This window comes from Coregonus clupeaformis, chromosome 1, assembly GCF_020615455.1.
Source record: "Coregonus clupeaformis isolate EN_2021a chromosome 1, ASM2061545v1, whole genome shotgun sequence".
NCBI classification, from domain to species: Eukaryota; Metazoa; Chordata; class Actinopteri; order Salmoniformes; family Salmonidae; genus Coregonus; species Coregonus clupeaformis.
This window is the reverse complement of record NC_059192.1, coordinates 1,751,190-1,777,932: the sequence shown is the minus strand read 5'-3', so window position 1 is coordinate 1,777,932 and position 26,743 is coordinate 1,751,190. Positions and strand designations below refer to the sequence as shown.

General features: G+C 42.7%; 1 protein-coding gene across 6 annotated transcripts in view; it reads right to left on the bottom strand.

Moving 5' to 3' along the window:
• LOC121568072 (actin-binding LIM protein 1) overlaps positions 1-26,743 on the bottom strand; it is a 182,707-nt gene that overhangs the window by 112,721 nt on the left and 43,243 nt on the right. For all 6 annotated transcript variants that reach the window (XM_041878674.2, XM_041878655.2, XM_041878646.2 and 3 more), the window contains exon 2: positions 12,039-12,173. In XM_041878674.2, the coding sequence (XP_041734608.1) occupies positions 12,039-12,173 (135 nt within the window). The remainder of the gene's footprint in view (positions 1-12,038; positions 12,174-26,743) is intronic.

Below are 26,743 nucleotides of genomic sequence, written 5' to 3'. Positions count from 1 at the left end.
CTAGGACAATGGTAGACAGTGTCCTTACTGGCTAATGTTAGTTGGCTATTTAACTGGCAATAGCAGGCAAGGACGTATCTTATTTGTGGTTATTACACGCAGGTGTCAAGTGTCAAGGCCAACAGTTTACACAGATGATTTCAGCCATGAGGAGAAGGCGCAACAGAGCCATTTCAACCTCAGGAGGCTGAATAAATTTGGCTTGGCACCTAAAACCCTCACAAACTTTTACAGATGCACAATTGAGAGCATCCTGTCAGGCTGTATCACCGCCTGGTATGGCAACTGCACCGCCCGCAACTGCAGGGCTCTCCAGAGGTTGGTGCGGTCTACCAAACACATTACTGGGGGAAAACTACCCGCCCTCCAGGACACCTACAACACCCGATGTCACAGGAAGGCCAAAAAGATCATCAAGGACATCAACCACCCGAGCCACTGCCTGTTCACCCCACTATCATCCAGAAGGTGAGGTCAGTACAGGTGCAACAAAGCTGGGACCGAGAGAATGAAAAACAGCTTCTATCTCAAGCCCATTAGACTGTTAAATAGCCATCACTAGCACATTAGAGGCTGCTGCTGCCTTTTGAAATCACTGGCCACTTTAAGAAATTGAACACTTTAATAATGTTTACATATCTTGCAATACTCATCTCATATGTATATATTGTATTCTATACTATTCTACTGTATCTTAGTCCATGCCGCTCTGTCATCGCTTGTCCATATACAGTGAAGGAAAAAAGTATTTGCCCACTGACAAAGAAATGATCAGTCTATAATTTTAATGGTAGGTTTATTTGAACAGTGAGTGACAGAATAACAACAAAAAAATCCAGAAAAACGCATGTCAAAAATGTTATAAATTGATTTGCATTTTAATGAGGGAAATAAGTATTTCACCCCCTCTCAATCAGAAAGATTTCTGTCTCCCAGGTGTCTTTTATACAGGTAAGAAGCTGAGATTAGCACACTCTTAAAGGTAGTGCTCCTAATCTCAGTTTGTTACCTGTATAAAATACACCTGTCCACAGAAGCAATCAATCAATCAGATTCCAAACTCTCCACCATGGCCAAGACCAAAGAGCTCTCCAAGGATGTCAGGGACAAGATTGTAGACCTACACATGGCTGGAATGGGCTACAAGACCATCGCCAAGCAGCTTGGTGAAAAGGTGACAACAGTTGGTGTGATTATTCGCAAATGGAAGAAACACAAAGAACAGTCAATCTCCCTCGGCCTGGGACTCCATGCAAGATCTCACCTCGTGGAGTTGCAATGATCATGAGAAAGGTGAGGAATCAGCCCAGAACTACACGGGGGGATCTTGTTAATGATCTCAAGGCAGCTGGGACCACAGTCACCAAGAAAACAATTGGTAACACACTACGCCGTGAAGGACTGAAATCCTGCAGCGCCCGCAAGGTCCCCCTGCTCAAGAAAGCACATATACAGGCCCGTCTGAAGTTTGCCAATGAACATCTGAATGATTCAGAGGTGAACTGGGTGAAAGTGTTGTGGTCAGATGAGACCAAAATCAAGCTCTTTGGCATCAACTCAACTCGCCGTGTTTGGAGGAGGAGGAATGCTGCCTATGACCCCAAGAACAACATCCCCACTGTCAAACATGGAGGTGGAAACATTATGCTTTGGGGGTGTTTTTCTGCTAAGGGGACAGGACAACTTCAACGCATCAAAGGGACAATGGACGGGGCCATGTACCGTCAAATCTTGGCAGAGAACCTCCTTCCCTCAGCCAGGGCATTGAAAATGGGTCGTGGATGGGTATTCCAGCATGACAATGACCCAAAACACACGGCCAAGGCAACAAAGGAGTGGCTCAAGAAGAAGCACATTAAGGTCCTGGAGTGGCCTAGCCAGTCTCCAGACCTTAATCCCATAGAAAATCTGTGGAGGGAGATGAAGGTTCGAGTTGCCAAACGTCAGGCTCGAAACATTAATGACTTGGAGAAGATCTGCAAAGACAAGTGGGACAAGATCCCTCCTGAATTGTGTGCAAACCTGGTGGCCAACTACAAGAAACGTCTGACCTCTGTGATTGCCAACAAGGGTTTTGCCACCAAGTACTAAGTCATGTTTTGCAGAGGGGTCAAATACTTATTTCCCTCATTAAAATGCAAATCAATTCATAACATTTTTGACATGCGTTTTTCACAGAGTTCAAGTCACAGACACATCTCAACATCAACGGCTCAGAGGGGACTGGGTGAATCAGGCCTTCATTGTCAAATTTCTGCAAAGAAACGACTACTAAAGGACACCAATATTAAGAAGAGACCTGCTTGTGCCAAGAAACACGAGCAATGGACATTAGACTGGTGGAAATGTGTCCTTTGGTCTGGAGTCCAAATTGGAGATTTTTTGTCGTTGTGAGACGCGGTGTGGATGAACGGATGATGTCCGCATGTGTAAATGTGTAATTCCCACCGTAAAGCATGGAGGAGGAGGTGTTATGGTGTGGGGGTGCTTTGCTGGTGAAACGGTCTGTGATTTATTTAGAATTCAAGGCACACTTAACCAGCATGGCTACCACAGCATTCTGCAGCGATACGCCATCCCATCTGTTTTGGGCTTAGTGGGACTATCATTTGTTTTTCAACAGGACTGTGGAGTGAGCTGAAGGTTCGAGTTGCCAAACGTCAGCCTCGAAACCTTAATGACTTGGAGAAGATCTGCAAAGAGGAGTGGGACAAAATCCCTCCTGAGATGTGTGCAAACCTGGTGGCCAACTACAAGAAACGTCTGACCTCTGTGATTGCCAACAAGGGTTTTGCCGCCAAGTACTAAGTCATGTTTTGCAGAGGGGTCAAATACTTATTTCCCTCATTAAAATGCAAATCAATTCATAACATTTTTGACATGCGTTTTTCTGGATTATTTTGCTGTTATTCTGTCTCTCACTGTTCAAATAAACCTACTAATCCGACTGGTGTTAGCTAGCTACTAGCACTGTTGCTGTGCAACCCAAGTGCTTTGGTCCTGTTTTAGAACTCTGAGATTCAGCTGAAAATATGTTAGCATTGTCAGACATGCAACAAAAAGGTAGCACATTATTGGTTCTTAATGGACGGAAATGTGCACGTGAGATAGATAAATTATAAATGTAATCAAAACTGTTGCACCTACAAACGTATTCAGTCCAAATGGATCCAAGTCTAATTGTCACCTTATGGACGCTGTAGCCTCGTTTTAATCTGACATCTAGAATTTGAGCTAGGTTTGGGCAAAAAATTGTCTGACGACTCTAATGATAACGACCCTGTCAAAAAAAATCAGGTATAGTGGTTATCGGTAACGGCCAGAGTGATCATGACGAGAGGCGGGGAGTGTGTTGTGTACCTCCAATTGATTTGCACATTTTAATCGACATTGGTGTCATATTGGCCTAACATTAACATTGACCTTCAACCAATGCATATAGTATGTCATTGTTATGTACTCAGAGTTACCTTACTGTACTAGGGTTGGTCGATATTATGATAATAGGCTATCGTCGATGATTGACATCGTCGATGGTGACGACATCGTGATGTAACAGATGATGGCAGGCAAGAATGGAGTCGGTCAGCAGGCAGCACACAGATGACATTCCGAGTAATTTTTATATTCCTATTTGCTATTGCCTATTTTAATAAATATGGTAAACAGAACGCAAAAGAGGAATGTAGTCTAGACAGAGCGGAGAATTCCACCAAAGCAACGCAAAATGTCCAGTCAGAAAATATTCTCTCTCTATCTCTCTCTCTGGCCTTATATTCTAAACCTATTCATTTTTTTTATAACGGACACTTCCTAACTATCTTGTGTCTAGCTGTTTCAAAAAACAGTGGCTATATTCCCTTCTCACTCCCTTCGATAGGTTTTGACTATAATTTGAGGCTATATACTTTCATCGTTTTATGTAGGCATGGCTCCCTATCGAACAATTAATTAATCTGGAGTTCCATCTCAAAAAGTAGTTTGAATAGCCTAAAAACATTTTGTTACGTTACAGCCTTATTCTAAAATGGATTAAATATTTTTATGAAGGGGTCTGAATACTTTCCGAATACACTGTACCTTGACATTCGGGGGTCTTTATGTTTTTAACTGGACCTCCTATGTGTGCACGCGCCTACACAAAATGTTTTATGGGCCTAATAGTAAAGACATCATCTTTCGTCATGATTCGTCCAGTTGTAGCATGCGATTTCGCGCTATAGCCCAACAGTGCTTTTAGCAGAGTTTTTTATTTATTTAATTTTCTTAACACTTTTTTTGGGGGGGGAGGGGGCGGTTGGCCAGTAAGGGGCGATACCATCGTATATCACAATGTTTTCTGAGTACATAATCACGATAGGACAAAGGTTGACATCGCTCAACCCTATATTGTACTATGCTATACTGAAAGCAAAGTGTCAATAATCTGAATCTTAATCCAAATATTTCCCATATGAGCAAAGTTAATTCCAGAACATCAAGGTTCCTTCGCTGACAATTTACAGATATTGCTCATTGTATTTGTAATTGGAAAACTCTAAGTCTGCATTCCAACTGGACTCCTTATTCAGTGCACTATTTTTGACCAGGGCCCATGTCAATGTAGCCTACATAAACACAACCTCACTCCGAATTTACTTTCACATACAGCTTTGTAAAGTTAGTTACTTTCATCTACTCAATGTTATTTAGGTAGTCTACACAAATGAGTATGGACACTGATCAATGTCTAAATGTGTTGACCTGATAGCTCAGCTGAAATGAACACAGCTTGTTTCCAAAGCTAAGCAGCGTAAATAGAGGTAGGTACCTGGATGGTAGACTTGTTCTCAATGAAGTGCATTATCCCTCATATACCAATAGGGGGCACTGTTCAGGCATTCTATTTCAATATACCTCTATATTTAGGTTGATAGTATGATGTTGATTCAAACATACCATTTTACTATCAACATTGAAACAAGGTAAAATAAAATGTCTAATTAAATCTAAAATTCAACATAATTTCAACCATTGAATATAGAATGAAACATATTTTTTACGTTTCTATGTGGAATTTTCAACGCAATTTCAACAGATACATAGTTCTGATGATTATGTTGAAATTATATTGATGTAACAACCTGTTAGTCAAGTTAAAGGAAGACTCAGCAAAATGACGTTGCCACAACAGATATTGAGATGAGCGAGATGCAAGACTTCGCTCTCACACAGTCACACAGTATCTGCCCATGTACAGGGGTTTGCTTCAAGCTGTTCCCAGCGTGATAGCCACGCGACCAAAACAGCAGAGAAGTTGAGCCTCATGCTTCAACGGTCTTAGTTGTTGCTGAAATTGATCCACTATGCTGTTTACTTTCTGCATCTATGCCATATAGCTGAGTCTACATTTAAGTCAATGTATTTAAGTTAAAGTTTTACCCTCATTTCAATGTTTACAACAATGGTTGAAATTAGATGAAAACAGTACTGGTTGATTACTTTTTATTTTCCATGTTGATTCCACATCACAATACATTGACAAATTATGTTGAAACAACGTTGATTCAACCAGTGTGTGCCCAGTGGGAATTGAGCCTGGGGATGAGGTTATCTCCGACTAGGAGAGTCACAACAACTGCCATTCACTTATTGAATGACAGTTAAACCTCAAAGTATTTATATTGGACCCGCAGCTCTGCAGACTCAAAATAGGCTATCTCTGTCTGTGGCTGGGGATTTACCATGTCTTGTTAGTTCTCAGTCAGTCAGCACAGCCAAGACCTCTAGAGTCAATACAGCCTGCTGGTCGTCAACAGTGTGAATGGCCCCGAACACACTCAGGTTGTACAACTGATGTACAACACCTTTGACACAATGGTTGTGAAACAACATATATTTTTTTGATACAATGGAGAGTAGTTCTTCATAAAAATCTTCAAACAACCATTGTGTGCTGTCTCCACAACGTGTATGTAATTATTATTGTGCAGACAAACTCTCTGTTTAATGAAAACAGTTGCATCAAATGCAGTGTACATCAGTGGTAAAAACTGAACGTGTGGGGCCTAGATCATCCATAGCTCTCCAACTAGTCTCTTTCCAACAGACGTCTTAAAGCAGCATGGTCTGAGACTGCATGCAAGGCTACTCTCTACCAGCACCTATACCCAGATATCCTTAAATGGCTTTAGTCAGTAGGTTTGGATGGATGATTTCAAAGAGGAAGTTCGATTGCCCCTATCACTCCCATAGATTTTTAGCTAGCGGTGGCTAAAGTTATCTGAAGTTTGTAGTGGTTGTTTACAGTTTCTCTTGGCCCATAGACTACTTTTAGGTTAAGGAACCACCTAACATCAAGTTGTAAAATCCTGAACTTCCCCTTTAAATGGTCCAACCACAGTGGTCTGAGAGGACATATGGTGCTGTTGTATTTCTATCTGTTGTAGGATCTGATCAATTACCATTGACCTATATCCCATCATGGGTCAACACCCTGTTATCCTCAACTTGAAGATCACTGATCTGTTATTATGTCACAATATTATGTGGGCTTTGTCTCACCTATTAGAGTACACTTTATATTACACTTTGTTTTGCATATGGCATTAGTATGCAGAGAGGCTGAGTTGTATAAATGAACATGTGACAGAAAAACAGTTTGTGTTTAATAACACTCTTTCAGTTTAAAGAGAGAGTGTTTTGGCAGGTCAGAGACAACTTAATCATTGTGATGAGTACTGAGTATACGAAGAGGCAGGACGCAGACGCAGGAATCAACAATGTAAAGGTTTACTTAACACTGAGCAAGAGAACAAAGAGCGAGTACACGACAAGACACTAACAATCACACACAACACAACACTGAACAGTCCAGGGCTATATAGGGGTGGTGATGAGATGATGAGGTGCAGGTGAGCTGGAGGTGATTAGGGTGCGTTGGGTTTCCATTCCGGTGTTGCCGAGGTGGTGCGCTCAGACCGGTGGCTCAGTAGACCGGCGAATCAGAGAACCGGGGGGGCAACGGGAGGAGACGTGACAATCATAGCCATACAATTACCATATGAGTGATGTACGATACATTGTGCAAATACAAAAGTCCTACAGTATTGGAAAAAGCCAGAGAGCTGAGGGCTAGAAGCCTGGGACGGTTTGATGCTTGAGATAACTAGGTCTAATCGTCCTTATGCAACGATCCACATTCAATCCCAGGGATGAATAGGACAGAGAGAGAAAGAATAACGTTTAATTGGATTAAGGCTCAGCGTTGCGGGTGTGACAAGATTAGTTCTTTACCAAATCGAATTGAGCGAGAACCATCAGCCAGAGGTACAGTATATATGCGTGTGCCAAATGGCACCCTATTCTCTAGTGCACTACTTTTGACTAGAATCTGGTCAAAATTGGTGCACTATGTAGGGAATATGGTGCCATTTGGGATGAATCTATATTTGACTGGTCCTCAGACCACCTCATCTAAAGTAGGTTTAGGCCACACAAGCCAGGCTGGTTTGCATGCCAGGTAACGGTGTTTGGTGTTGTCATGGCTTGTGTTTGTCTCCCTATGTGAGAGGCTGCGGGCTATAACAAAGCCATTCGTAATTGAAAGTGAAATGCATAGACAGTGCCAAGGTGAGCTTTTCTCTGAGCGTAGCATGCAATGGGTTCCGTGTAGCTCAGTTGGTAGAGCATGGCATTTGCAACGCCAGGGTTGGGGGTTCGAATCCCACGGGGGGCCAGTATGAAAACGTATGCACTCACTAACTGTAAGTTGCTCTGGATAAGAGCGTCTGCTAAATGACTAAAATGTAAATGTAATAGACAGTCACGCACAGATATCATCTGGGGTTTGTGTATGTGAACAGTATTTGTATGTGGGAGTATGTTCCTAACTATATACATACAGTGGGGAGAACAAGTATTTGATACACTGCCAATTTTGCAGGTTTTCCTACTAACAAAGCATGTAGAGGTCTGTAATTGTTATCATAGGTACACTTCAACTGTGAGAGACGGAATCTAAAACAAAAATCCAGAAAATCACATCTTTAAGTAAATAATTTGCATTTTATTGCATGACATAAGTATTTGATCACCTACCAACCAGTAAGAATTCCGGCTCTCACAGACCTGTTAGTTTTTCTTTAAGAAGCCCTCCTGTTCTCCACTCATTACCTGTATTAGCTGCACCTGTTTGAACTCGGTTACCTGTATAAAAGACACCTGTCCACACACTCAATCAAACAGACTCCAACCTCTCCACAATGGCCAAGACCAGAGAGCTGTGTAAGGACATCAGGGATACAATTGTAGACCTGCACAAGGCTGGGATGGGCTACAGGACAATAGGCAAGCAGCTTGGTGAGAAGGCAACAACTGTTGGCGCAATTATTAGAAAATGGAAAAAGTTCAAGATGACGGTCAATCACTCTCGGTCTGGGTCTCCATGCAAGATCTCACGTCGTGGGGCATCAATGATCATGAGGAAGGTGAGGGATCAGCCCAGAACTACACGGCAGAACCTGGTCAATGACCTGAAGAGAGCTGGGACCACAGTCTCAAAGAAAACCATTAGTAACACACTACGCCGTCATGGATTAAAATCCTGCAGCGCACGCAAGGTCCCCCTGCTCAAGCCAGCGCATGTCCAGGCCCCGTCTGAAGTTTGCCAATGACCATCTGGATGATCCAGAGGAGGAATGGGAGAAGGTCATGTGGTCTGATGAGACAACAATAGAGCTTTTGGTCTAAACTCCACTCGCCGTGTTTCGGAGGAAGAAGAAGGATGAGTACAACCCCAAGAACACCATCCCAACCGTGAAGCATGGAGGTGGAAACATCATTCTTTGGGGATGCTTTTCTGCAAAGGGGACAGGACGACTGCACCGTATTGAGGGGAGGATGGATGGGGCCATGTATCGCGAGATCTTGGCCAACAACCTCCTTCCCTCAGTAAGAGCATTGAAGATGGGTCGTGGCTGAGTCTTCCAGCATGACAACGACCCGAAACACACAGCCAGGGCAACAAAGGAGTGGCTCCGTAAGAAGCATCTCAAGGTCCTGGAGTGGCCTAGCCAGTCTCCAGACCTGAACCCAATAGAAAATATTTGGAGGGAGCTGAAAGTCTGTATTGCCCAGCGAAACCTGAAGGATCTGGAGAAGGTCTGTATGGAGGAGTGAGCCAAAATCCCTGCTGCAGTGTGTGCAAACCTGGTCAAGACCTATGATCTCTGTAATTGCAAACAAAGGTTTCTGTACCAAATATTAAATTCTGCTTTTCTGATGTATCAAATACTTATGTCATGCAATAAAATGCAAATTAATTACTTAAAAATCATACAATGTCATTTTCTGGATTTTTGTTTTAGATTCCGTCTCTCACAGTTGAAGTGCATACCGTCTCCCGAGTGGCGCAGTGGTCTAAGGCACTGCAGCACAGTGCTAGCTGTGCCACTAGAGATCCTGGTTCGAATCCAGGCTCTGTCGTAGCCGGCCACGACCGGGAGACCCATGGGGTCGGCGCGCAATTGGCCCAGCGTCGTCCAGGGTAAGGGAGGGAATGGCCTGCAGGGATGTATCTCAGTTGATAGAGCATGGTGTTTGCAACGCCAGGGCTGTGGGTTCGATTTCCCACAGGGGGTATGAAAAATTTATTATGTATGCACTGTAAGTCGCTCTGGATAAGAGCGTCTGCTAAATGACTAAAATGTAAATGTGTACCTATGATAAAAAATTACAGACCTCTACATGCTTTGTAAGTAGGAAAACCTGCAAAATCGGCAGTGTATCAAATACTTGTTCTCCCCACTGTACGTGTAGGAGGGAGCATGTTGCAACAACAATGCAAATGAAGTTAAAGTTGGCATCCCAAATGGTACCCTATACAGTACACTACTTTTGACTAAGGCTCATATAGCTCTGGTCAAAAGTAGTGCACTGTAAAGGGAATAGGGTATAATTTGGGATGCGGTCTAAGGGAACCGAATCTACAAAAGTGCTACATGATTTGACAGTTGCTCTTTCACTTTTTAAGAGGAAAGCTCTAATGTATGCTTTGACAGCTGCCAGCCCACCCACCCACGCACGCACACACGCACCAACAACACTTGACAGGGACAGATGTAGGGCCTAATCTCGGTGTGTGAGGCAACTGTACTTTGAGGCAGTGGTGAGCGAAGCCAAATCTAAAACAGTTGCCGCGTCAGAGATTAGCCTTAACAACCTCAACAGTAGAGGTTCAGCCAACACAGTCAATCTGTAGGCTGGCTGGCACCTCTGTGGGTGGCCAAGGCCAACTGGAGGTTTATCTGAAATAAGATAAATGAACAGACTTACTGTAACCACTGCCAGTTCATACTGTTGAAATTATATTATAGCTATGTGGCTCTGAATGCCACAGTAATTGCCTTCAAGTAGATTCTGATGACCTGGCTAGCTAACTAGCTAACTAACTAATTGGTAGTCTCGCTTGCCAGACTCAGTGTGCTCCATCCCCAGTCTGAGATGATATACAGCAGCTGTGGGAAGAGACTAACTAATTGGATGTTCAATCTGTTTAGTATCAGATTCACATCAAGGCACAACATGAGACAAACAGGCCATCACACACTATAGTCCTCTGGGCCTTGGGTGAACAAGAACACACTGTGATCCATTGGGAACAGGTTTTAGTCACTTCACTTGCACTGGGCTCACACTTGGGGCTGTAATCAGTGACCAGACAATTTCGATCGGGAGAGGAAGCTTGTGCTAGCTAGCTTTGACATTGGCTAATAGTGCTGAGCGATAATTGTTGGTTCTTAAACAAGTAATTCACCAACATCGGTTCATTATTTAAATTATTATTATTTAAAAAAATTTTTTTTTTTTGTGAGCTCAATGCATAGTTTCTCTAGAGATAAATCAGATCAAGCCCAAACTGTGTGATGTAGTAAGGAGTTGTAGTTTCCAATGGGCCAATATTCTACATAGTTTAGCGCAGAAAACGTGGTAATTAACTACAATGACCATAATCCATTGCGCGCCTACTTGTCCGGTCTGTTTTTATTTTACGCCTGCTACATAAAAGAGACAGAATAATGCAGGATCAAGAGGGATAGAGATCAGTTGCTGCTCGAGGTTTCTCTACCTGAAAATACATGATCTATTTGATTGATAGTTGGTATTCAACAGTCATAAAAGTATGCCTTTTTTACTTTGAAAAACTACTGAAATAGTGATTTTGTCAGACAGCATAGGCAGCAGCTCTATTAAGATGAGATGATGACTTGGAATTAAATAATAAAGTAATCAAATAAAACAAATGTAATATACACAACTGTAATATTTTATTAAGGTAATGCTGTGTCTAGACGAGGGACGCAAAAAACTTAATACCAGTCGGTAAAGCAGGACAAGAAAGCAAGAAAGAGGGTGATGGCAAAACCAAGCCAGCGCGACGTTTGCATTACTATGGGGATTTCAGTAAACAAACAGTGCAAATCAACATCCGGTAGAAAACAACGCTACGGCAGACAGCAAAAGTTTAACTATTTGAACTCTGGCGGCAAGTCCCGTCTACCGTGGCGGCTGAAGGCCTTCACCGCCAGCCTCAACAGCATTTACCGTCGTGCTCTCATTGAAAACAATGACATCTGGTTTGCCGTCTACATCGTACCATCTAAACTCAGCATAAAGTATGTGAATAAATTGATTAGCAGTAATGGGCATTCACTACCATCATGGGACTTTTATTAATTGTTTTATTTATTATGTTACAGCATTCAACCCACATAATGCATAGTGCATTTCATGTTCATGTTTTTTATTTTTATTGATTTTTTAAATAATTGAACCGAAACCGAACCGAACTCAAAAAGCACTAATCGCTCAGCACTATTGGCTAACAACAAAACTGCCATCATGCATGCTGTTTGAAGGCTACACCCACCCTGGGAGAGCTCAATGACTTGATTGCTGATTATCGCTCCAAATCTGAGTCCCCCGTTACTCTACTCCATGATGAGCAAAGGTCATAGCATCACCCTCAAATGATCTCCAGGGTTTGGTTCTGTACTTACCTTTACAGGTGAAGCACTTCAGGTGGAAGTGCTTGGACTTCACCCGCAGCACCTCACCCTTACATGGCTCCCCACACTTGTAGCACTGAATCAGAGGCTTCTCATTGGAATGGTGTGTGTCCTGCGCATGTGCCACTAGAATAGAACAGAGATAGACATGAACCACTATAATTACACACATTATAGGTCTGGTTTCCTGTACACAGATTAATCCTAGACTTAGATTTAGAAGCATTCCTAATGGAGATTCTCCATCTATACTGATTTTTAGTCTATGCGCATAAAGCATCTCAGAGTGCTAAAAGTGCAATGATCTAAAAGGCTAAACTGATCCTACATTAGCACTCCTACTATGACATGCTTTATGAATACGAGCCCTGGACTAGGCTAGGGCTGGGCGATATATCAAATTAATTTGATTGATTTGAATGTATGTTTTGGTGCGATGTTCCAAATGCCTGTATCGCAAGAATCAAGGTTTACATTTATTTTCTGTTTTTTGGTCTTGTCTCCTTCTCTCCTTCTGTGCTGTTTACACTGTGCACCTTCCCACTCACACACAGACACCCCTCCACCTGCCACTCACAACAAAGATGAAAGAACACTTCTTCCTCTCTGACAACAAGCAGTTTCAACTCAAGAACTCCAAAGTAACCTGTTTAAATGACTATTGCCCCGTAGCACTCACATCTGTAACCATGAAGTGCTTTGAAAGGCTGGTCATGGCTCACATCAACACCATTATCCCAGAAATCCTGGACCCACTCCAATTCGCATACCACCCCAACAGATCCACAGGATCCTGGACATCCTGACGGGACGCCCCCAGGTGATGAGGGTAGGCAACAACACATCTGCCACGCTGACCCTCAACACGGGGGCCCCTCAGGGGTGCGTGCTTAGTCCTCTCCTGTACTACCCATTCACCCAAGACTGCGTATCCACACACGACTCCAAACACCCTCATTAAGTTTGCAGACGACGCAACGGTGATAGGCCTGATCACCGTCGACGATGAGACAGCCTATACGGAGGTCAGAGACCTGGCAGTGTGGTGCCAGGACAACAACCTCTCCCTCAACGTCAGCAAGACAAGGGAGCTGATCATGGACTAGAGGAAACGGAGGGCTGAACACACCCCCATTCACATCTATGGGAAGATTTGGCATGGGCCCTCGTATCCTCAAAAAGTTATACAGCTGCACCATTGAGAGCATCTTGACTGGCTGCATCATCGCTTGGTATGGCAACTGCTTGGCATCTGACCGGTAGTGCGGACGGCCCAGTACATCACTGGGGCCAAGCTCCCTGCCATCCAGGACCTCTATACTAGGCGGTGTCAGAGGAAGGCCCTACAAATTGTCAAAGACTCCAGCCACCCAAGTCATAGACTGTTCTCTCTGCTACCGCACAGCAAGTGGTACCAATGCACCAAGTCTGGAACCTACAAGACCCTGAATAGCTTCTACCCCCAAGCCATAAGACTGCTAAATAGTTAGTTAAATAGTTAACCGAATAGTTACACTGCATTGACTCTTTTTTTGCACTAACTTTTTTTTACTCATCACATACGCTGCTGCTACTGTTAACTATCTGTCACTTTATTCCTAGTTATATGTACATATCTACCTCAATTACCTCATATCCCTGCACATCGACTTGGTACTGGTACCCCTTGTATATAGCCAAGTTATTATTACGTGTTTCTTTCTATTATTTCTCCATTTTCTTTCTCTCTGCATTGTTGGCAAGGGCCCGTAAGTAAGCATTTCACTGTTAGTCCACACCTGTTATTTACGAAGCATGTGCCGAATAAAATTTGAACTCACTATTTGCATTTGAGGTTTGGTTCAACAGAATTGGTCGATTCACTTTCTAACGATGCCCTTTTTATGTCTCAACTCCCCAAATTTAGAGCAGACCATACTAAAACGGGAGTATCAATGAACATGATTGTAGAAAATTATTGCTCCGTTTCTTTCGCATGCGGCATTGCAGTACCTAGTACTGCTAGCAGCATTTTAGCCACATACTGTTATGTGCTAGCTGTCTAGTCTATGTTTTATAAATGTGCAATGAGCATTAAAATACTAATTCTGAGAAATAAGCATGTTCTTATCCAGGTAGCCACTTGATTTCAACAATCTAAACAAAGTGAACAGGCTATTTTGTTCAAACAGTTGGAGACAGACAGAACGGTGTATTCATAACAATTAAACTGTTCTACCTTGTTAGCAAGCAAATAGATCCAAGTTGGCTAGACTTTAAATATAAAGATTAGCTGGCTACTCACTAGCATGTGCTTGAGAGATTGTTTATGAGACCTGTGTTAATTTTCTATAATGCCTGCTACCAGAAGTTGGTCATTATTAGTGTATTGTGCATGGATCTGGTTAAATATGCAACAAAAAGGGTATTTTCATTGACAGACTTGAAAGCCATATCAGTTATTATTGCAAAAAAGCAGGTTAAACTATTTTGATAAAATAATTAAATTATTAGTGGATCTTATGGTTGTGGAAGCCTTATATTTAGCCTTGGTATAATTTTACAAGCCCTAATTCATTAGATTATTCCTGACTGTTTGAAATGCAGTGTATTGACCTTTAATTGTGCAACAAAAGATATTTAAAGAAAACGTTAAAGAAAACCGAGATATATATGGTGAATTGCCCATAAATTTGAAAAAACCTAGATATGATTTTTAGGCAATATATCGCCCAGCCCTAGACTAGGCTCAATCAATGTCTGGAAAACCTTCCCTATGAAATAGAAATATGTTAATCATTAGTAAGCTGTAGCTTTTGCCCTACTATGGCTATCGATGTGGGTAGATGGGCAGGCAGAGGCACTCTATCTGTATCTCCATGTGGGTCATGGATAAGGACCAACTGCTGAGAAACCATGACAGCGAAAAGAACAGCACACACACAGCAGTAACATGAAAGAAGCCCTGTATGTAAACACACACGCACACTTGAGCGCACACATTCACACACACACACGCACACACACACACACACACACACACACACACACACACACACACACACTTTGCCTCTGTCTGCCCCGCAATGGACCATTAGAGTGAAACACTAACTAAATACATTACTGAGGCTACAGGAATAGCATCATGACAAATCGATCGTCTGCTGCAAAAGTGGGACACTTTGGATTATTAATGACATTGTTCTACCTCGACAGATGGTGTGACTTCTTCTTTTACAGTGTCCATATCACATCCTGCTTGAAGTTGTCCTAATATGGAGACCATACCTTTTACCAAAATATTCAGTTACACTTTACAGCCGTCAGGTTTAATGTATTATGATGCCGTCCTAAACATGTATGCCCCCTCTTTAATGTATTTTAGTAATCTCATAATGATCCTGACTAAATAACAGCAATTTGAGTCAGTTTAAATGTTAATACATAGAGAGGCAAAACATATAATTAGCCTTATTATAAGATTATATAAAGGCTCATACATGCTTATACCAAATTAAAAAGCATTATACCACAGCATTGTTGAATAATCGTTTCTGATTGGCGAGAAGGGCATTCTAGAATGGACATTAAAACCAGATAACGGGACAGTTGGAAAAGATATCGGAAGGGTTGGAAAAGATATTGGGACACCTTGCAATCATGACGCAATATGTGCCTACACATGCAGACCGTACGTGCTACAAAGTTACAGAAAGCTAAACCAACAGCTACACAAGCTGAAATTGGATACATTGTAAACACAGGTCCAACAAAGAAAAAACTTAGTTAGCTAGCTAGCTAGCATTGATTTGTCTTTGCAGATAAAACATATTTTTTTGCATCTGATGACCTAACGTGGTGAGTGATGAACATGAATTTCTCCGGTCCCCTCTGCCGGTAAAGTTGTCAAATCCTCCCACGTTTCTAGTTTGACCAGCTGTTTTCAGCAACTGATGTTTTTGAATTTGGTTGTCATATTGGCAGGTTTCTAGCCTAGTGTTTGATATGGAATGCGATCTCCTCGTAATTAACAGTCAGTGTTGATGAGTGTCCTGACGAGAAGGCAAACCTTTCTAGCTATACCAGGCAAAATTGGGCATTATCAGCTCATTGATATGGATATATCCAAATGAATGTCAATAGAAAACAGCTACTTTGCTCTTATTCTGTCTGCAGAGGTCGTGACTGTGTTAGCCATAGCTATCTGGATAGTTAACAAGCGAGGGATAAGAATGTTGCCAGCGAGCATGGCAACGGAACATAAAGAACTAACGACTATGGGTCGAGTCTCTAGCAACCAAAAGATGAGAAAGTATGAATTTGCTTATAAAAATGAAAATATAAAAGTAAAATATATATATATATTCTACCGGTAAATGTATGCTTTCATATTGTTTTATTTGGCAAATGTGGTATAAGCGGGATAAACGCCTCTGTTCTGTACATTACCTTGGAAAAATTTAACTCTGCTACATTGTCCATTATTTCCAAGGTAATGTACAGAACGTCAGCGTTTATCCCTTACTTATACCTGCAGGATAAAGTACCAGGCATTCTCTCTGTGTAATAAGCCAGGGAACTATCACAACAGATAGGAATCACTTAGAGAAACACAACACACCTCCACCCTTCACATTCAATTGTTTCTGACAAAGGAACACCTTCAGCAAACCTTGAGCAAACATATTCACTTTTCCTTCAGTTTCTGATGAGGGAAATATTTAGCAAATGCTGTCTGATCCATCCCCAAATTAAATGTCACAAAGCCACTGTAAGCCTTTGTTTCATATGCTACAACACACTTCAGGAATATTCATGACTCGACAGAAACCTATTCAAGGTGGGTCGGGATCTGAATTGAAAGTGGTGGGGATGACTTTGCAAGAGCGAGATCACACCCATTCATGGTTTAGGAGATGAGATGAGATTAGAAATGAAGGAGAAAGAAAGGAGCGATTGAGCATGGGCAGAGGGAGGGAGGGAGGGAGGGAGGGAGAGAGAGAGAGAGAGAGAGAGAGAGAGAGAGGAGGAGAGAGGGAGAGAGAACAAAAGAGAGACAAAGAGAGAGATAGACAGGAGAGAGGGAGAAAGGAGGGAGGGGGTCTGTCTCCCTCATGTCCCCAATGTGATTACCCACAGAGCTGTGGTTATCCCTAAATGACAAAGGTGTTAGATCACAGTGGCAGTGAACTGAGACTAACAGCAGTGGTGGTGAGGGCTCAGTACTCAGCACTCTCAATGTGACATGGCACCTCAGCACTGGTATTTAACTATACAGCACCTTACTGGAACTAAGGCGTAATGAATACTCCAAACCAACTGTAGTCTCTTGCAAGATTTGTTTCTGGTTTCCGAGATTCCAACTGTGACAATATTACCTCAGTAATAGTGAATACGCAGGGCAAGCCCAATACTGTGACATCACTAAAGCAAGTACATTTTTACATTTTAGTAATTTAGCAGACGCTCTCATCCAGAGCGACTTACAGTTTTTAGTGAGTGCGTACATTTTTCATACTGGCCCCCCGTGGGAAACGAACCCACAACCCTGGCATGGCAAGCACCATGCTCTACCAACTGAGCTACAGGAGGAGGCCTACAACTGTTTATACCATACTCTTACTGAGGAATTATTCAGTAGCAGCCACAATCATCACACTACAGCACACTCTACCCTCTAGACTATAAACTACTGCATGGATGACTTAGTCTATAGAGGACGTGACTGTAAGCTCTGCTGACAGAGAGAGCTGTACTGCCTCATCACTGGAAGATCAAAGGACAGACGGGACTATGTACACTGGGCACGTTCAGCAGGTCACAACATTGTATAACATTCAGATATAAATATGCTACCTAGATTAATGAGTCGTGTCCACTCTATTTAGGAAGTACTATTTGCATGATTCCACAGCGTTTGCCTACTGAACGTGGCCCTGATCATCACCAAGGCCTCCCCTCAAGCTCACAGCCCACAGCTTGCAGTGCCTTAGGACTGATACAAGGTAACAGACAGGCGTAGCCCCCAAATCCATGGTTGTAGGGGAACAATAACCACCGGAGTATCCCCAGACTCAGCACACTGAGACGGAGGCTGCCTTCTGCCATACAACCCACCTACCACAACCACAACCCCAACCCCCACTTTCACCCCTTTAAAGGAAGCCTCTGCGTAAGCAATAATAAAGGCTGGAGATGATGCACTGGAGAATGCCACATTTTATCCCCGGGGACACATTTTGCCATTACGTGTGCACAGGCCTTGCTGGTAAATAACAATATCAGTGTGGGACCTCAAGCTTTAACTTTCTATTTGCTACACTCTTAAGAAAAAATTAGCTACTTAGAACCATTAAGGGTTCTTCGGCTATCCATCGGAGAACCCTTTTTCTGGGTCACCCCTTTTTGTCTGAGAGTATTCTATCTAAAATGCACAAAATAGTAGTAGTGTTTTGAAAATGGATTGGGAATATGATTACTCCAAAGATTAAAGGAAATGTTCTAATTATTTTCACTCCACTGATTGTTTTCTGTAAGTCATTTAAGTCTGAGACTGAAAAGACTGCTTCCTATGGAGCCTAGCAGAAAAACAGGACCCCTGTGGCATGTCTGGGACACTCCACTGATAAGATATAGAAGATATAGAACATACAAGACAGATACATAAAGTGTTCACCCATAAAATTATTATTTCATTCAATGTTTCAAAATATGTTCATACAATAGAGAATTGCACCAGAAAAACAATAGTCCAAATCCTATGTATCTACCATATATAGTTCAAAAGTTACAGACGATTTACTCAGAGAATTTAGCATGACATGGTCAAAAAGTGCTTGCTGCTCAATAGAACTCTGTCACTGCTCCGTGGGCAGATCAGCGCTAATTTCGAATGTCAACTGACAAGCTAGCTAGTGGCTGCAGGTTCGTGTGTGATAACATTGACTTTTTCTAAATGAAATCCGCAGAATACAAAACAAAATTGATCCTATATGTATATTAATTAACAAAGCTAACAGATTTAATTTCAAATATACACTCCCCAAAAAGATTCTGTTCCAGTTTTCATTGTGAATTTCTGAGTCTTCCCCTTTAAATTGCCTTAGAAACTGCCCCTCTCAACATTGATTGACTGGGGTTAGAGGAATAGAAAGCCACGGTTCTGGAGATGAAAATTATGAGGGTATCAAGTTGATTTTGATTGCCTCCTAATGTTACCACCTCCCAACGCCAAAATAGGGAAGAGATACAACCAAGAGCTGCACGGTCTAAACTAGAAACGGTCACAACAAACTAACGTTCTTAATTAATCAGCACTGTTAAGTACAAGCATATTAGAGTTGTAATATTGTAGAGAACAATCTAATTACTTATTGTATGTGATTCATAATGACATACGCTAAATAAAACTAGGTGTAGAAATTAATTTAGTAGCACCCTCTTGAAGTTACACGTATTTCAATACATTCTAGAGCAGTGAGTGAACTCCCTATATAATGAGTATCACACACTATGTATTTATACAAACACACACACCATCTCCCCACCACTGGCCCTCCTCCAACTACACAGGCTGGGCCCCAGATGTGTCTGCTAACCATGCCCCTCCTACACATGCGCGTGTCTGGCTCTGGGTCGCACATCCAACCAACCCCTCTGGGATGAGCAGTTCGGGAGTGGCATGTCACATGATGAATATCAAAAGGACTCTAATCCTCTAAATTCTAAAAATAATAAGAGTTTGTGTGTGTTTGTTTCAAATTTTATTAGTCATATGTATGGGATATACATGGTATACACCGTCCAACTAAATGTTTACTTGCAGGTTCATCTAAACACTGTAACAACAATAAGGTAATGGCTCAGTAGAATATAATAAAATGTTTACCATAAGTATAATACAGGAAGGCAAAATGTATAGTCCAATGTTTACACGTATTTTGGGGAAGGGGGGATTGGGGGACAAGTGTTTAAATTGTGCAGTATTTAGCAATCATAATACGAGTCTGGTAGTGGCAGTTGTGATGTGTGTAGTATATATATATATATATATATATATACACAGTGGGGAGAACAAGTATTTGATACACTGCCGATTTTGCAGGTTTTCCTACTTACAAAGCATGTAGAGGTCTGTAATTTTTATCATAGGTACACTTCAACTGTGAGAGACGGAATCTAAAACAAAAATCCAGAAAATCACATTGTATGATTTTTAAGTAATTAATTTGCATTTTATTGCATGACATATGTATTTGATACATCAGAAAAGCGGAACTTAATATTTGGTACAGAAACCTTTGTTTGCAATTACAGAGATCATATGTTTCCTGTAGGTCTTGACCAGGTTTGCACACACTGCAGCAGGGATTTTGGCCCATTCCTCCATACAGACCTTCTCCAGATCCTTCAGGTTTCGGGACTGTCGCTGGGCAATACGGACTTTTTGCTCCCTCCAAAGATTTTCTATTGGGTTCAGGTCTGGAGACTGGCTAGGCCACTACAGGACCTTGAGATGCTTCTTACGGAGCAACTCCTTAGTTGCCCTGGCTGTGTGTTTCGGGTCGTTGTCATGCTGGAAGACCCAGCCACGACCCATCTTCAATGCTCTTACTGAGGGAAGGAGGTTGTTGGCCAAGATCTCGCGATACATGGCCCCATCCATCCTCCCCTCAATACGGTGCAGTCGTCCCTGTCCCCTTTGCAGAAAAGCATCCCCAAAGAATGATGTTTCCACCTCCATGCTTCACGGTTGAGATGGTGTTCTTGGGGTTGTACTCTTTCTTCTTCTTCCTCCAAACACGGCGCAGTGGAGTTTAGACCAAAAAGCTCTATTTTTGTCTCATCAGACCACATGACCTTCTCCCATTCCTCCTCTGGATCATCCAGATGGTCATTGGCAAACTTCAGACGGGCCTGGACATGCGCTGGCTTGAGCAGGGGGACCTTGCGTGCGCTGCAGGATTTTAATCCATGACGGCGTAGTGTGTTACTAATGGTTTTCTTTGAGACTGTGGTCCCAGCTCTCTTCAGGTCATTGACCAGGTCCTGCCGTGTAGTTCTGGGCTGATCCCTCACCTTCCTCATGATCATTGATGCCCCACGAGGTGAGATCTTGCATGGAGCCCCAGACCGAGGGTGATTGACGTCATCTTGAACTTCTTCCATTTTCTAATAATTGCACCAACAGTTGTTGCCTTCTCACCAAGCTGCTTGCCTATTGTCCTGGAGCCCATCCCAGCCTTGTGCAGGTCTACAATTGTATCCCTTATGTCCTTACACAGCTCTCTGGTCTTGGCCATTGTGGAGAGGTTGGAGTCTGTTTGATTGAGTGTGTGGACAGGTGTCTTTTATACAGGTAACGAGTTCAAACAGGTGCAGTTAATACAGGTAATGAGTGGAGAACAGGAGGGCTTCTTAAAGAAAAACTAACAGGTCTGTGAGAGCCGGAATTCTTACTGGTTGGTAGGTGATCAAATACTTATGTCATGCAATAAAATGCAAATTAATTACTTAAAAATCATACAATGTGATTTTCTGGATTTTTGTTTTAGATTCCGTCTCTCACAGTTGAAGTGTACCTATGATAAAAATTACAGACCTCTACATGCTTTGTAAGTAGGAAAACCTGCAAAATCGGCAGTGTATCAAATTCTTGTTCTCCCCACTGTATATATATATATATACAGTACCAGTCAAAATATTTGACACACCTACTCATTCAAGGGTTTTTCTTTATGTTTACTATTTTCTACATTGTAGAATAATAGTGAAGACATCAAAACTATGAAATAACACATATGGAATCATATAGTAACCAAAAAAGTGTTAAACAAATCAAAATATATTTTATATTTGAGATTCTTCAAATAGCCACCCTTTCCCTTGATGACAGCTTTGCACACTCTTGGCATTCTCTCAACCAGCTTCACCTGGTATGCTTTTCCAACAGTCTTGAAGGAGTTCCCACATATGCTGAGCACTTGTTGGCTGCTTTTCCTTCACTCTGCGGTCCGACTCATCCCAAACCATCTCAATTGGGTTGAGGTCAGGGGATTGTGGAGGCCAGGTCATCTGATGCAGCACTCCATCACTGTCCTTCTTGGTCAAATAGCCCTTACACAGCCTGGAGGTGTGTTAGGTCATTGTCCTGTTGAAAAACAAATGATAGTCCCACTAAGTCCAAACCAGGTGGGATGGCGTATCGCTGCAGAATGCTGTGGTAGCCATGCTGGTTTAGTTTGCCTTGAATTCTAAATAAATCACAGACAGTGTTACCAGCAAAGCACCCCCACACCATAACACCTCCTCCTCCATGCTTTACGGTGGGAACTACACATGTGGAGGTCATCCGTTCACCCACACCGCGTCTCACAAAGACACGCCGGTTAGAACCAGAAATCTCAAATTTGGACTCCAATTTCCACCGATCTAATGTCCATTGCTCGTGTTTCTTGGCCCAAGGAAGTCTCTTCTTATTATTGGTGTCCTTTAGTAGTGTTTTCTTTGCAGCAATTCGACCATGAAGGCCTGATTCACACAGTCTCATCTGAACAGTAGATGTTGAGATGTGTCTGTTACTTCAACTCTGTGAAGCATTTATTTGGGCTGCAATTTCTGAGTCTGGTAACTCTAATGAACTTATCCTCTGCAGCAGAGGTAACTCTGGGTCTTCCATTCCTGTGGCGGTCCTCATGAGAGCCAGTTTCATCATAGCGCTTGATGGTTTTTGCGACTGCACTTGAAGAAACTTGCAAAATTCTTGACATTTTCCATATTGACTGACCTTCATGTCTTAAAGTAATGATGGACTGTCTTTTCTCTTTGCTTATTTGAGCTGTTCTTGCCATAATAGGGACTTGGTCTTTTACCAAATAGGGTTATCTTCTGTATACCCACCCCTACCTTGTCACAACACAACTGATTGGCTCAAACGCATTAAGAAGGAAAGAAATTCCACAAATTAACTTTTATGAAGGCACACGTGTTAATTGAAATGCATTTCAGGTGACTACCTCATGAAGCTGGTTGAGAGAATGCCATGACTGTGCAAAGCTGTCATCAAGGCTAAGGGTGGCTATTTGAAGAATCTCAAATATAAAATATATTTTGATTTGTTTAACAGTTTTTTGGTTACTACATGATTCCATGTGTTATTTCATAGTTTGTGTCTTCACTATTATTCTACAAATGTAAAAAATAGTACAAATAAAGAAAAACCCTTGAATGAGTAGGTGTGTCCAAACTTTTGACAGGTAGTGTGTGTGTGTGTGTGTGTGTGTGTGTGTGTGTGTGTGTGTGTGTGTGTGTGTGTGTGTGTGTGTGTGTGTGTGTGTGTGTGTGTGTGTGTGTGTGTGTGTGTGTGTGTGTGTGTGTGTGTGTGTGTGTGCTAAGGTGCGGAGAATCTGAGCAGGATGGTCAGTCCAGTTCAAGTGTTGGTATCAGACCTCATGCAGGGAGTTAGCTCGTGGCTGGGGAGTGTGGGGCCCTTGATGATTCTGCGGGCCTTCCTCAGGCACCGTTTCAAGTAGATGTCCTGGATGGGTGGGAGCATGTTCCCAGTGATGTACTTGGCCGTCTTCACCACCCGCTGGAGGGTCTTGCAGTTGTGGACGGAGCAATTCCTATACCAGGTCGTGACGGAACCGGTCAGGACGCTCTCGATGGTGCAGCGGTAGCATTTGGAGAGGAGCCAGGGTGGCATGCCAAATTTCAGCCGCCTTAGGAAGTAGAGACGATGTTGAGCGCTCTTTACAAGAGTGGTGGTGTAGTTGGTCCATGATAAGTCCTCGATGATGTGGACGCCAAGGAACTTAAAACTGCTGATCGGGGCATGTTCCCTCCTCTGATTCCTGAAGTCAACAATCAGCTCCTTTGTTTTGCTGACATTGAGGGAGAAGTTATTGTCCTGGCACCACAATGCCAGCTCACTTACCTCCTCCCTATAGGCTGACTCGTCATTGTTGGTTATCAGGCCTACAACCGTGGTGTCGTCAGCAAACTTTATGATGGAGTTGGTGTCGTGCAGGGAGTACAGCAGAGGGCTGATTACACATCCCTGGGGGGCCCCTGTGTTAAGATTCAGTGTGGAGGAGGTGTTGTTGCCAATCCTCACAGCCTGTAGTCTGCTCGTCAGGAAGTCCAGGATCCAGTTGCAGAGGGTGGTGTCCAGACCCAGGGCTCTGAGCTTGGTGTCGAGCTTGGAGGGAACAATAGTGTTGAATGCTGAACTGTAATCAATGAACAGCATTCTCACATAGGTGTTCCTCTTGTCCAGATGTTTTACGGCCGTGTGAATAGCGATGGAAATGGCATCTTCTGTGGATCTGTTGGAGCGGTAGGCAAATTGTAGTGGGTCCAGTGTGCCTGGCATGCTGGCCTCTCAAATCACTTCATGATGACAGGGTGAGTGCGACGGGGCGATAGTCATTTGGGCATGTCACCTTGTTTTTCTTGGGCACTGGCACAATGGTGGTCTCCTTGAAGCAGGTGGGGACTACAGCCTGGGACAGGGACACGTTGAAGATGTCCGAGAAGACGCCCGCCTGCTGGTCAGCATACACTCTGAGGACGCGGCCAGGGATGCCATCTGGGCCGTAGGGCTGGGAATTGCAGATACAATACGTTTTGCGATTCTCACGATTCTATATATATTGCAATTCGATACTGTGATTTTATTGCGTTTCAATGTTCCAAACATATATTTATTCTGCAGAGGGACAAGAAAGAGCCATGAGAAAACGAGTTTTTTGATCAGTCATGGAAATATACTGGAGTTTTGGTGCAGTTACATCCAACTTGCGCAAAAACAATATTGCGATATTGTCTATATATATATTTTGTATGTATATATATATTTTTTTCATCACTACTGGGTCGAAGGCTTTTTGAGTATTCACTCTTTTGAGAAATTTCCTCACATCAGCCTCAGAGAGCGAAAGCACATGCTCGTCCGGAGCAGCGAGAGTCTTCCTGGACGGTCTGCCTCGAATCGAGCATAGAATGTGTTAAGCTCGTCTGAGAGGGAGGCTTCGGTACGCAAGCTTACGAGTGTGCATGTGTGTTGTGGGTGTGGGGTACTTTTCATCACACAAACATAAGACGTCCTTAAACCTCCCTCTTATGAATATGTATGATTTGATTCACAACCCCTACCCCCATCCACATACCAGCCCCTGCACCATATTCCCAGACAAAGCACTTCAAACATGGGCACAAATTGGGGGGAACGTATCTCCCTCTACCAGGCCCCCGACCCTTGACAAACTAATCCCAAGGGACCTAACACAGAATAAGGCTTGTTTCTAAATGGCTGGCAGGCCAACCAGAGAGTTGTTGTTGGGGTGTTCTAACTAACACAGGTACCTGCCATGTACTGTATGAACGCAGAATGACTTTCAATTTACCAGCTGGTGGTACATACTGTGTGTAGAGACAAAGCCTGTCTTGTAAAGATGTGTATGTGTCAAGTGTGTAATGTATAGTGTCCCTAGGAGGACAGTGTGTCCCTATTCTATTTTAAACAATACAAATCCTTGTGTCTGAAATTCATAAAGATTACCTTATAAATGCATGGTTCTCTCCATCTGAAAGACAATCCATTTAAGTCCATTACAGGATACAAAATCAGACCAAATGTAGACTATCTTTTCTATTTAGAATCATGTGTCAAATTTCCTATAATAATCAGACTAGTGGTTCAGCTTTAGCACAGAGCAAATGGCAATAGTGAGGATGATTGTCACATAGAATTAGGATTTCTACGGTTTGTCACAGCCTGGATGTTCCTTTTATTTCCTTCCCTAACCTAAATTTATCTCAAGGGGGATGCAGGCCTCAGAGCTGTGTGGGTGCCATTTGGGAAGTATCCACTCTGCTTTACCTCTGTAAGCTCTGCTCCTGTGCTACAGCTGTATAAAGAGTGAGGATATTCTGCTACTCTTTCAGGGAGGAGAGAGAGAGACAGATGGAGAGAGAGGGAGGAGAGAGAGAGGCACGCTCCAAAGGGGAGGCACTACTGCAGTGTCTGCAGTACTCTGCAAAATCAGAAATGCTGTGAGAGGCATAAATATATAAAAGTGAATGTGATGATGATGATAACCTGGGGGATTATGTGTATCATTGTTTCCCTGACATGATGTAGAAATGCACTTGATGATTATCTGTGTTTACAGGCAAGCTGGATCCAACATAAGATTAGACACAGAGACTGTACAGTGCACCCAATACACACACATGCACAGACACAGACACAGACACACTACTAAGAGAGACAAAACTGAAGCAAACACTGAAGATGTGATGGGGTGAAGAGGACAAGTAGTTCAAGGTAAGTAGATCAGTCTGTCTCCTCGGGTGTATGTAGCAGACCCTGTAAATTGCCAAGTATATCTAGAGTATTCTTAGCTTAATAGAGAAATCCACCCACAAGCACAATCTCTCTGAGAGTGTAGTCATTGTTCAGCTTATGTTTTCATGTGTCACACATTCAGCTCAGACTCCAAAGCTCAGTGGGTCTCAGATAGGCCATGTCATTGTCACAATCGTCGGATATAGAGGACCAAGGCGCAGCGTGGAAGGTGAACATACTTATTTATTAAATGATACACGAACAAAACAACAAATCGATACGTGACGTCCACAGGTGCAAAACACAAACCAACACGGAACAAGATCCCACAAACACTGTGGGAAAACCACCTGACTAAATATGGTTC